The sequence below is a fragment of the Cyrtonyx montezumae genome, unplaced genomic scaffold (assembly GCF_038088225.1).
Source record: "Cyrtonyx montezumae isolate F1298 unplaced genomic scaffold, pur_monq_1.0 scaffold_2, whole genome shotgun sequence".
NCBI lineage: Eukaryota > Metazoa > Chordata > Aves > Galliformes > Odontophoridae > Cyrtonyx > Cyrtonyx montezumae.
Genome location: NW_027071936.1, coordinates 17,868,248 through 17,880,779, shown reverse-complemented (window position 1 = coordinate 17,880,779; position 12,532 = coordinate 17,868,248). Strand labels below are relative to the sequence as shown.

At 42.9% G+C, this 12,532-nt stretch overlaps 1 protein-coding gene across 2 annotated transcripts in view; it reads left to right on the top strand.

Moving 5' to 3' along the window:
• The window catches only part of NPNT (nephronectin), a 48,469-nt gene that overhangs the window by 20,578 nt on the left and 15,359 nt on the right, over positions 1 to 12,532 (top strand). For both annotated transcript variants that reach the window (XM_065736507.1, XM_065736506.1), the window contains 5 exons: positions 187 to 306; positions 1,198 to 1,317; positions 4,749 to 4,883; positions 5,157 to 5,279; positions 7,043 to 7,369. In XM_065736507.1, the coding sequence (XP_065592579.1) occupies positions 187 to 306; positions 1,198 to 1,317; positions 4,749 to 4,883; positions 5,157 to 5,279; positions 7,043 to 7,369 (825 nt within the window). The remainder of the gene's footprint in view (positions 1 to 186; positions 307 to 1,197; positions 1,318 to 4,748; positions 4,884 to 5,156; positions 5,280 to 7,042; positions 7,370 to 12,532) is intronic.

The following is a 12,532-nucleotide window of genomic DNA, read 5'->3' as shown; positions in this document are numbered from 1 at the left end:
GTACTGCACGTGGCAGGAGGATGTAACAGCACTTTGTAGAGTTTGTTCTGGACGTTTGCTGGGCTGCACATATAAAGCTAATTGCCATATTTTTTCCTTCTTTCTCAAGGAACTTGACTTAGTTTTTTCACACACACCTGCTATGTTTTCTTCCCCCATCCCCTTCCCTGGTACTCTTCATTCCAGATCTGAACGAGTGTGGACTGAAGCCCCGGCCATGCAAACACCGGTGCATGAATACCTACGGCAGCTACAAGTGCTACTGTCTGAATGGCTACATGCTCATGCCAGATGGAACGTGCTCTAGTAAGACAAGCCTTGATGCTTTCTTTTTTCATCTCCTCAAAGCCTCTGCTTGGGTTACCCTGGGAAGCTTCTATGAAATTAAGTTGTGTCCCATGCTAGAAGATTAATCTTGCTGCAAGTTAGGCAGTTGTGCAAAATGAGCTGCTTTTTGTTTCTTTCCCCTAATGAAATTAGTCCGAACAAACCAGGAGCAAATAGTTTAATTTTATTAGTTTTATTACAAGCTTTCCCAGAAGCATTCTTCAGTGCTGTAAATCACTGTTAATTGGCCTTCAGGGACAAGTGCTTGCCTTTTCATTGCAGCAGGGCACCTGCAGCTCTGTTGTATTATGTCCTTATAAATGTAAAATCATTAAAGCTGCAGATGTTGGTAGTCTGACTGGGATAAAATCGTACTCTCATCTCTCTGGAGATAGGCTCCTACTTGCTCCCATAAAATTAATGCATATTTTGAGTGTCGGGGGAGAGAGAAGGGAAAACAAATGACCTTTAATTAAAGATACTCCTATTTTAAACTGTTGCTAATGTCCAGGACGTGTTATAGTTTGTACTGGAATTTATTTTCTTTGTGACGGCTACATTCCATTTCACAACTTGCTACAACTGTAGTGCTTTTTGGTTTGTGGTTTTTTTGTTTTTGTTTTTTTGCTGCTGTTGTCATTTTTGTTTTTTGTTGTTGTTGTTCCTTATAACAGTTATTTGTGGAAAGGAAGAAAATAAAAAGACGATATGTGCATTTCCTCTTTAGAGCCTGAGTGACTACCTGTGAAATTCTACAGGTGTTTTCCCTACTTCTGTCATAACTACACTGTCTTAGTTCCCCAGAGATGACAGTGATTTCTGTTCCTAGTGAGCATCGTTGCCTAAATGTGTTCCATTATCTGTCCCCAGGTGCCCTTTCTTGCTCAGTGGCGAACTGTCAGTATGGCTGCGATGTGCTGAAGGGGGAAGTGCGCTGCCGCTGTCCTTCTCCAGGCCTGCAGCTCGGGCTAGATGGTCGAACCTGCATAGGTAGGTGATCAGATGCAGATTTAATATTTAATATGTACTCTTTTCCTCATGGAGTTTTCATCCTTACACCGAATGCATTTAAAAAGTTCATCGAGTGTATTTAGAATGCAGTGTACATGCAGTTTCAAGGGGTGACTAATGAGGATGGAGACAGACGGGTTGCTCAGCTGTTCTCAAGTAGTCTGCATCAGAGATCCCCTGTGCTTTCCTCCAGTCTTGAGGGTTTCATTGGTATCTACTTAACGCCTGCATGGGCTGATTGGCATCCAAGCCCTCGGCCCTTACTACTCTCTCCAGTTCCTGAGTAATTATAAAGCATTGCTAACAGAACCTCTACTATCCATCCGCATAAAGAAGGAATGGGGAGGGCAGTTATCTGTCATACTTTCCAGAGCAAGGTGATGCTCAGGTTCAGAGAGTAGAAGGATAATTTGAGATTCCCCAGAGGCAAAGTAAATGTCTCTGCACACTCCCAGGATTAATGAGACTTAGGCTCCTGTCTTTCTTGCATAATTGTTAAAATAAACTCAGGAGTTCAGACTGTATGAAAATGAAGTGTACCATTTTCACATTCTTGAACATGGAAAAGGTGCTCTTGGTCAATCAGACTGTATTGTGCCACACATTACTGTGGTCTAAAGAACAGTGTGACATGTGATTTCATTAGTCATTAACCACACATCCTGTGTGGACGTGATGCTTCAGTGATTTTATTATTTATATCCTTGCGGTGCTGCAGTTCCACAGCCTGTAGCAGCCATGCAGACTGGCAGTGAAGGAACAGAACAGCTTACCCATGCTGGACAACAACTTGGTGGCACAACAGAGGATGGAATCTACATCTTCTGATGCGAGGAGCAGGCTTGGTTCTAGGGTGGATGCTTTCTGAAATGCACAACTGGCATGTCTAAGCATACAAAAGAAAAAATAACCATCGTCATGTGCTGAAGAGCTTAAATTGCAGTTAGTGTCATGACAGGCATCGTGGCAGGGAAGGACTTGTGCTGTGTCAGTGAGTTTTGAGTGATTTTGAGTAGGAATACCAGGAAATCGTACCAAATGGAGGAATTTCCTAGGAAAATACTCAGTGATTTTCCTAATCTGTCCCTTTCTATAAAAAGGTCAAACAAATTTCATATTCATTTGAAATAAACAAAATGCACTTTTAATCCAGAGGACAGGTGCTCAGAACAGCTCTATGAAGTTCTCTGTTTTTTTCTGTTCTTCACCTTTTTTATTAAAGTGAAGAACTGTGTACCTGAGTTTCAGTGTTAACCATTCAGACTGATGTCATAACCTGTCGTTAAGATCTTCTACAAAAATGTCAGAACAGGCTTGCACAATGCAGAGAAAGCAGCCTTAGCAAAAGATGGCTGTCCTTCATGGGTCAAAAACCACTCCATCTCCCTGTTTTGCTAAGAAATGATTGCGACCTGTATTCTTTCTACATAATTTCTCTGTCAAGCTTGAGTTGCACTAAACCAGTAAATACCTCCACGGTGTTTGTGGCTAGGACTTTGTCTTTTCCTGACACAAGCTCAAGCCCTTCACTGCTGGGGAGCTTGTCAGCTCCAGGGAGTGTGTAGACAGTGCTGCAGTGTAGGTGCAGTAGTAAAAGAACATCCTAGATGCTAGTAAGAAAATTGAAGTGTGTGCTGACTGCAGCTCATGAAATCCTAGTTTGAACAGAGTTTGAAAGACAGCTGGGAATTTAATGCTTATTTTTAGTGCAGGTTTAAATTCCTCTGGACATTATTCTATTCTTAGTTTAACCCATGGAGATAATTCTTTGTTAAATTGTTCATCCCTCATGCTTCCTTACTAACATGAATTTGTGAATGTGAATTTGTACAGAAGGTGTGTAAAAAATGTTAGTAAGGTGCTCACAGTCTAAAATGCTACCAATGCGTTCAGACCAAGAGGCAGATTTATAGGGAGACTTGTGGAGTTGCCCAGCATTGGCCTCCTTTCTCATTCAGTCCTGTACTTGGCAGGAGCGTGTGAGCAGAGGGGAGCTGTGCTGTCAGAGCAGTCTGATGGGCCAGGGGTGGGAGCTTGAGGGCAGAGTCCCTGCTGTCCTCTGTAACTCCTTATACAGAGTGAGACAGTGCCAGCAGCAGTTTCAGGGAGAGTCCATCCAACAAGTAATTTGTGGCTGTAGGTTCCTTCAGGTTACCAGCAGCTTTGTTTCTTTTAGTTCCCTGTTGGAACGGTTCTTGATTCATCAAGAATATTTGAATATGCCAGAGCGACTCAGTGTCAGTGCTAATGTTTCTCCTGTGCTGTGTAAGAAACTCAGACTTCTCTGTGCCTTATTCAGGCCTCTCTCACAAGGAGGAGGGCATCAATCACTCAACTTTGTTTTGTAGTCCTGACACTTGCAGCTCAAGTGCTCCTTTTCAGAAAAAAAAAATTGCCCAGAAAGCAAAATCTTGCTTTCCCGTAGATGGAGAGCCTGATAGAGGTGCAGCACAAAGGCTTGAACTGTGCCCCGCAGATAACCTGCAAACGTCAGAAGCAGTGTGTGTCAGAGGCAGCCGTGCGCGGCAGGTCCCAGCCTCAGAGAAGTATTAGGGTTCAAGTGCTAGGAAGACTTCAGCTCAGTTCCAGGGGCTGCAGAGTTAGTGGTAGTGTGGGCAGCTGTTGAGTATCAGCCTGCTCTCTTGCTGAGAGCCCTGCGTGCCGTGAGAGCAGGCTCCGCTGGACCCTGCGTGGCATGCTTAGCATAAAGAGCAACAGCTTCAGGGAGCTGAGAGGCGTCAGATGCTGGATGAGCATCACACGTCTTTCCAGAGCTCTGTCCTTGCCTAGACTTTGCTTGATGAAACACTACTTTAGGTGCTGCTGGCAGGGCAAATATAAGCCAGCGTGTCTGGTATCCGAAGGTCACCTTGCATACATCTCTGTGGAAGAGGGGTCAGCAACAGTGTGGGGTAAGAACTTGCAAAGTGACAGACAAGGGTTCAGCCTGTAGCAACCAAGTGGTAGTTGACCCAGAAACATTGCACCTTTGGCCTTTGCTTGAACTCCTTGCTGAGAGCACGTCCTGAACAGATGAGAGCTTCTGGTAATCCACAGCCTGCTCAATGAGCTTAGAGGTGCTTGAGGTCTTTATAAAAGCAGGCAACTTTCTATTGTGTGATGGCGTATTTTGAGTAGGTATGTATGGCCTGTGCTACAGGAACAATGTTTCCAGCATGTTTGGGAAAATAAATAGTGGGCTAAGAGGTAGGTGGCTAAGAGCTGAACAAGGAGACACGGTCAGAAGTGCTCTGGTGTTATGGCTGGCAGATCAGCTTGCAGCTAGGGTAACATTTTTCAGAAGTGCTTTGGCTATTCTTCAGTTTTGGCAGTGTGGAAACAGTTTCACGTGGGTGGTATAGGTTGCGTTTCGCCTGTTACTGAGAGTAATGCGGTTCCTGTTTCCACAGATATCGATGAATGCGCCACTGGGAGAGTTATTTGCCCGCGATTTAGGCACTGCGTCAACACTTTTGGAAGCTACATGTGCAGGTGTCATAAAGGCTTCGATTTAATGTACATTGGAGGCAAATACCAGTGCCATGGTAATACCAACATATTTCTTATGTGTGTGTAAACCCAAGTGCATTTTATAAATCTGAAGGAATGTTTTGAATAGGAACAGAAATGGCTGAAATGTTTTAGTAGGTTACTGTAGGTTGCTCTGCATCTGTATTTTAGGAAAGGGTGAGTAATGGAACTAGACTGAATGTGAATGTGAAACTTGTGTTTTTCCAAACCATTGTGCTTCTGTTCATCCTTTCGCAAAGACAAGAGAAAGTAAGGCTTCTGATTTTCGATGTAACTTTCTGTTGCAGATATAGATGAATGTTCCCTCGGCCAGCATCAGTGTGGTAGTTTTTCACGATGTTACAATACACCGGGATCCTACAAATGCAAATGTAAAGAAGGTTACAGAGACAACGGAACAACCTGCATACGTATGTAATGCTCCTTTTCAAAAACAAGTTCTGAAAGTAAATGTGTGTGAATCTTATGCTGTACGTTTTCAGGTATAATGCTGTCAGGCTCGACAGCTATTTTTAAAAATTACTGAAGGTTCAGGAATGTAGTGTGAGTTTTCTGAGTCTTAGCATGCTTTGATAAAAATACCTCTCTCTCTCTGACATTTTCATAATTAGAAAGATAGTCACCTCACCCTATTCAGAGCTTCATTCTAGAAGTTGCTTCAGAACGAGGACAAGTGAGTAAGTGGGGGAGGTCTGGTCAGAATGGAGAATTCATGTTTGTAGTAGGAGAAGCAGCCATCCCTCTTTGTACAGAACAGGCCATTGCTGCTCCTCGACATGTGATGTCCCTCAGGCCTGCACAGCTCTGTGACAGATCCGCTCAACCATTTTGAGGACACTGTGTTTGTATGGGTGTTCTGGTTGTTGGTGGCTTACTCATCTTTCTAAAGTGCAGTACCTCTGAGAACTTGTTTCCTTTGGCTTTAGTCATTACGGTTATGAGTTCTCACCACAGTGATCTTTCACAAGACGAATGCTTACAGTTATATGTGGGCACATTTGACACGTTCCTGGGACGCAGTCCCACGGTACAGGTAAAAACTCTAGACTATTTGAAAGTATAGTGGTAAGCAGGCAGAAAACTTCTTTACCTACTGTCATCAAAAAGTTCACTGTTTAACAAACAGTAACTTAATTTTAGCTCCGTGTTACGCTTCAAACAGTTGTATGTACGCAAAAGAAGTGAGTAGAATTCTTAGTGCGGCTTTTAAGGTCTCCAGTGAGATATAAAGGTTTATTAACAAACAGTAAAATAGAAAGAACAAAACAGATGTTCTTGGATTTCATGTCTATAGAAACTCTCCTTACGAGGTAAATCTGAACTTTGTTACCCTTGATGAAGTGCTGGGGAAGGAGGTATTGTAGGCAGTGTCACTGTATTATAGGTGGTACTCTATTTTTTCCTTTCTCTGGAAGATAAATGAATGGTGCTTTTTTATTTATTTATTTATTTTTAAATCTTCCCAGAGCTTAGCAAGGAGAGATTTAAGTGAAAAGCTAGTTGGCTTGGGTTCATTGGCTGTGAAGTAATGAACAGTTGTAGACAAGGAGTGTTTAAAAGAAGTGGAAGATCTGAAAAATACTTTGTTAAATCAAAAGTATCTGCCCCTCCATGACTGAAACAGTTGTAACATTGGAGTGTTACTAGAATTCCCTCTGCTCTTGAGTAAAAACTTGTAGTTTTACAGCACGACTTAAGATACACCTTCACGTCTGTGCTGTTTTACTGACAGCTCATTTGGGTGAGTTTTGCTGACTCTGACATAGAACTGATGCTTGGGAAGAGGTGGGCACTGCGTGCCTTCAGTTGTGCTAAACCACCTGTGATACACTGTAATGAGAAGTACTGATTGTACTTCAACATTATATTGATACAACATTAGTGTTGGTGCTAAAGTGTCAGTGGAAACATTCAGAAGCGGCATTAATTCAACAGACTCCTCGTATCAGTGAATATTTGGAAGTTTTTGGAATGAGGATTCATTCCATTTTGCTCCCATCTTTATTCCCTTTGCAGTTACTCCTACCATGATGACTGAACCATCTGGTTCATAGCACACATTCAGGGGTACAGCGTGCTTCCTACGGGAGGCACTGGTATAACCAATAGGGTTCCCGATGGTGGTTGATGAGACAGCCCCTCAGACCATCACGTGTACTTGCTTTTGTTACAGTAAGGCCGGTGACCAGACCAACAGCTCGACCCACACCTGGGCCAACAACTCGACCCACATCAAGGCCGACAACTCGACCCGCACCAAAGCCTACCACTAGGTACGTGCCTGTGACAACAAGGGCAGTAACAAAGCCAGTGACAAAGCCTCCACCTCCAACGCCGCCTCAGCCTACAACGTTAAGACCTACATCACCACCACAGAGAGCTCCTCTGATAACCACCACAGATCCTTCGCTCGTTCCTGATGAAACTACGGCTTCCCAAGGAGCTACAGATGATAACAGGATACAGGTAGATCCTCAGAAACCCCGAGGGGATGTATTCAGTAAGTAGATTTACTTACCCTTTCATTTATCATAATTGTAGAAACCATTCAGTGTACTGATCTGGTGTTTTGGAATGTTTTATCAGTGAGAACAAAGATATGGAAGTGAAATTGGTCATGAAAATTGATTTTGTGACCTAATGAAAATGTGCAGAAGAAATTCTGGATTAATTCAACCCAACGTTTCAGCCTTCCTTCCAGAATTTATTTGTGAGCATAATGTCCTGTAGAAGTACTTAGCCTCATAACGTTTTCAGATGCAAAGTTAGAGGGGAGAAAGGAAAGCCATTTTGTTGGGGGCGAAAAATAGAAATGCAGTGTAACTCATATTCATGCAACTCAAATCGGGGACTTGAGAGACTTCTTAGAGCAGGAATTCCCTTAGCTTTGAGAACAGTGAAAAATGGGATCGCGTCTGATTTCCTGAAGGCTCTATTTTGCTGCCAGTATTACGTGAATCCAGGTAGTCTTGGATGCTTGTGACTAAGCAACTGTAGAATTACATAAAAATAGCATGGAGGTTCATGGTACAGAGTGCAGCTAGGAAAATGGATACGTAAAAGCTGAGAATGCTGGAGATTCTCCTGGCACAAGGAGGAGCTTTCTTAGGAGCTGCTCTGAAAGATGTAGCACTGTTTCTGTGCCAGCTGTAGCACATGCCTGAGATGACATTTCTGGCACGTGCAGAGTCGCACACATCTGCCAAGAAGCATTCAACGCCCGATTTTGTCTTGAGTTCTGCCACAGGTCTTAGAGATGCGGAGGGTGTGTTGGATCAGCCTTTTTCCTTCAGTGCCATGTTCAGCAGTATGGCTGCTGAACAATGTAGGAGGAGAAGGAGGAGGAGGAAGTTTGCTGTCTTGCAGCAGGTGTATAAACAATGTAGGAGTTCTTGCTTTGGCATCTACACAGTGACTGCTGGGGATGTGTTCTCTTAGATCACTAAAGAATGAAATACTTCCTTATTAAAAATGGCTTGTTCTCCCTGTTGGCACTTTGTCTGCTCTAGACATTATTTGAAATAGGAAAAAAAAATGACTTGGAATTTGGGAGTGTATGTCCTGGTACTGCTCAGAGTTTCCCTTCTATGTTTTCCAGGTTAATTTTAAACAATCCATACAATACATTCGGTTAAAACTGAAGCATATTTTTATGTAAGAATTTAAATGGAATACACTAAGGATTCCCAGCATTTAATATAATGGGAACCGATAGTTAAAAATGCAGAGTTCTGTGAAAATTATTCAGTGTGTTTGAGACTGCAGCAGTATTCCCTCTGGATGCTCAATTTTAGAAGCTCGTGCTTTCAGTAAGGATGTCTGGGACACACCTTTGTACATATAGCCTATATGTATAGGAAAAGGAAAAGCTCATCTCTGGAAAGTGTTTGCTTTTGATTTAGGTTAGCTGCCACCCTTTGAGGTTCACATGTAGCTTCAAAGGCAGCTGTGCACAGTAACACGGGATTCCATAAGGTGTCAACCAGAGCAGTTGTTACTGGCTTCAGTAAGCAGAACTGGGACAGACAGCCCCTCAGATCAAGTCAATAAGCATGTCTTCAATCCCACATTATTTTCTCTATCTTCTGCTACCAAGATACCTGATATACTGTGTGTGTGATGTGTATACCTGAAATACTGTAGGTGTGCTCTAGAGGATAGGAGCTAGCACCGTTTCTCTCGCCACTTATGGCTGCTTTGCAGCTATCATTAGGGATGAGTATTTTATGTCCAAAGGGATTTAATTAGTGAGTGCACATCAGCATTTGCTTGGGATTTGAAACCTACAGAGTAGTGGAAAATAGTTCTATTCTTGGAGTGTGTGCCTTTGACAGAGTGGTGTGTGTGTCAGTACCTGCTGCTCTGCGCAGCCATCTCACTGGGCAGTACTTCTGTTTGGCAGCCTGTGGCCACAGGGCTTGGTAGCACTGCACCCTGGTGCTGTAGGCCAAATCCTGCACACATGGTGGTGGTGTAGAGCAGGACAGGGACTGTGCTTACACAAGCACACTTGTTTTCTGCAAGCGGTTCTCAGATTTTAATTTTTCATTATTTAACGTTTTCCTGAGCTTGCTCCTGCTGACGCGCTGATACTTTTCTCCCTTAGTTGCTGCTTGCCCTGCTGTCTCAGGCTGATCAAACTTCTCTTAAGCTTCCGCTTCAGAGCCGCTCAGCTCGAAGTCAGCTGGGGCCCAGTGAAGTTGGTCTGTTCAGCGGTCACAGAGAGCACAAAGCTGATAACGTTCTTTAATCACCTTTGCAGTTTTTGATGGGTATCAGGTTGTTGCATTCCCTCGATCTCTCCCCTTTCCGAAACGTGCCTGTATTGGCTTCGGGGATCTGCTTTTCCAGAGAACAAAAAACATGAGTGTTTTTTAAAATGGAATTCCTACGCTTGGCCTTTGAACCACTCAGTCAGATGCAGACAGTGGAATCTGGCACCAAGGATAATCTTCTCCTGATATGGGTATGGGGGGAATGGAAATGAGGGAGGAATGCAGTGATGGCTTTAATGTTTAACCGTTTCACTGCAAACCGTGGTGAAGGAGCCTCTCCTGTTTACTAAGATGGATAAAGTCTAACAGACAGAATATACTTCTCCTTAAGAGTAGGATTTCTGCTACCATTGGGGTCTGGGTGACAAGTCTTTTTTAACACACAGGGTATCAGCATTAAAAGGCAGTTCAGTTAAGTTTCCTTCTTAGTCCTTAATGGAGCTGACAAGACTGGAACTGGGAGTCATTTCTCATAGCTATTAACAAGATTTTAAGATAGGATTCTTTCTGCTGTCCCTTCTGATGATGGAAAAGTCCTTAGTGTGGTAAATGCAATCATGTGATCCTTGAAACCATGGAAATCAGGGAAGTGCTAAAGTAAAGATTTGGGTTGGGTTATTCCATGATGTCATGGGAATAGCATCATTTTAAAATAGCATTTAACTTACCTTCATTGTTCTGACAGCTATTAAAATGTATTTGTCTTAATATTTAAGCATTTGAGATAGGTACTTTGTTCCTGTTTGCATGCTGGAGCTAAATCCTAAGACTGGGGGGCCTTAGGAATCATGCCCTGCATCCATCTCCCAGCTAGTTCAACCACAGAGCTGATAAGCAAGCTCCCTCGGGATGAATTGCTACTTTCCAGTGCTTCTCTTTTCATAGAAAAGCACTCTGCTTTCAAAAACAGTCTTCTGGAAATATATATAACAAGATGTTTGATTTAGGTCAAAGTTCTGAGCTTTACAACCACCTGAGAAACATGAGAGTAGACTTCAGTGCTGTTGCTTCTGTACCATCTGTCCCCTCTCGTGCAAGTGGTGCTAAGGAGGGTGGGATGGCACACTAATGCTTTTCCGAAAGTAACTCTTACTGTAGAACTGGGATCTGCAGATTTAGGCCTGCAACCAGGACAGTGGGGGTATCCAGATAAAAGGGTGAAGTGTACCTCTGCCCCTTCTTTTTAGCCTGGGGGAAAAGAGGATGTACTCTTCTTTTAACGACTGTGGAGTCTGGCTGACCTTTGGGCTACCCTTTCTCTGAGCTGCTTTCTGCCACTTCTGTGTGACTCCTCAGCACTTCAGGGGATTTTTGGAAGTGGAATTTAACAACTCTTAATCATAGCAACTATTCTGGCTGAAAAGCTTTGTACTTGTTTTGTTTTGAGCATGAGTGGGAAGTTTGGTTGTGATCACTGTGTGGAACTGAAATGTGTAAGAGTGCAAAGCTCCTTGCAAGGCAGAACATGGCACTATTAATAGCAGTAAGAGTTATTGTAACGGGAAAGTGCACTTGTGTTTTGCTTTGATTTTGTAACACCAAAGCAGCAATTGGTCTGTAATTAAAATAGCGTGATGAGTACACACCATCTCTCACGCTCCCAAGCTCAGTAATTAACAACTAATTGAAAAAGCTCCTACTTGTTTCCCCAAGGATTACGGAGCTGAAAAGAAACCAGTCCTGAGCAGTTGTTATATGTTCTCTCCCCCCCTTATCCGTGCATCCAGGAGGAGCTCCAGCTAATTAATGTGGAGGATATGGCAGTGTCGATGTACTGGCTCACTCAGAGCTTACAAAATTCTCCAAGAAGCCAAAGTTTATATTTAACGAGCTTTATCAAACCGCTGAAGTTAAGTGAAAAGCACACTTGACATGCTATGTAGAGTACACAGAAAGGGCCTGGAAAGCTTGCAGGAAGGAGCTGTGCCAAACACTTGCTCCCACGATCGCCGCTCCGCGTACACGTTGTCGTTGCACAGCGGACGGTACACACGGAGCGTACGGAGTCCCGCAGCGCTGGCGGTAACTCGTGTCAAGTGCACATTCCTCTAATTAGGTGTGAGCACTGAACTGCTGCTGGGGGCCCCACAGTGTGCTTTTCTAGAACCCCGCAACAACAGACCTGGGAGAGGGCTTCAGGGGAAAGGTTTGAGGATTTTTTGTTTTTGTTTTTGAACTTATTTTTTGTAACCCCCTAGTTCTTATTGGCAAGCGATATCAACTTTATTTTGGAGAATGCTTGTACGTGTGCATGGACAGAACAGATTTCTAGAAAACAGCATAACCATAAAATACATTAGAAGTGGTATTGTACAGAGCAAACTGAAATAGTTTGTAGAACAGATTCCTAGTATTTCCCACACTTTGTTCCTGCAGTTTTTTGTTGCCTGAGCTGAACTGTTTTTTTCTTCTTGTTTTGTGTTGTACATATGAATATACTATTTGTGCATAGATATACTGCAGAGTGTTGACTGGACTGAGTGGTGTGGGTTGTTCACATTCATAACGTTTTTGCTTATGTGAGATTTGATACAGTAAAAAAAAAAAAAACCCAAACAATTAATCAATATTGCAAAAATAATGGTTGTGAAGCATTGTACCTTAAAAGTGAACAGCCTTCGAGCATTCTTAGTTTTTTATACATTGCAGATCTTGAGTAGCATTTTGCTTTTAAAATTATTTGCATTTGGTTGATTATTTTGTCCCAAATGTAAAAAGCACAAAGCTGCTTTATTGTTCTAAGGTTGCTGTGTGCTGGGTTTGGAGTTCTTGCGGAGTGCTACCTCTGTACTGTCCTGGTGCAAAAGGATCTTTGATTTCCTGAAAACACTGTCCCTTATTTCAGTTTACAATGATAAATAATCTCAATTCTTGTAGTTCTCACTTGC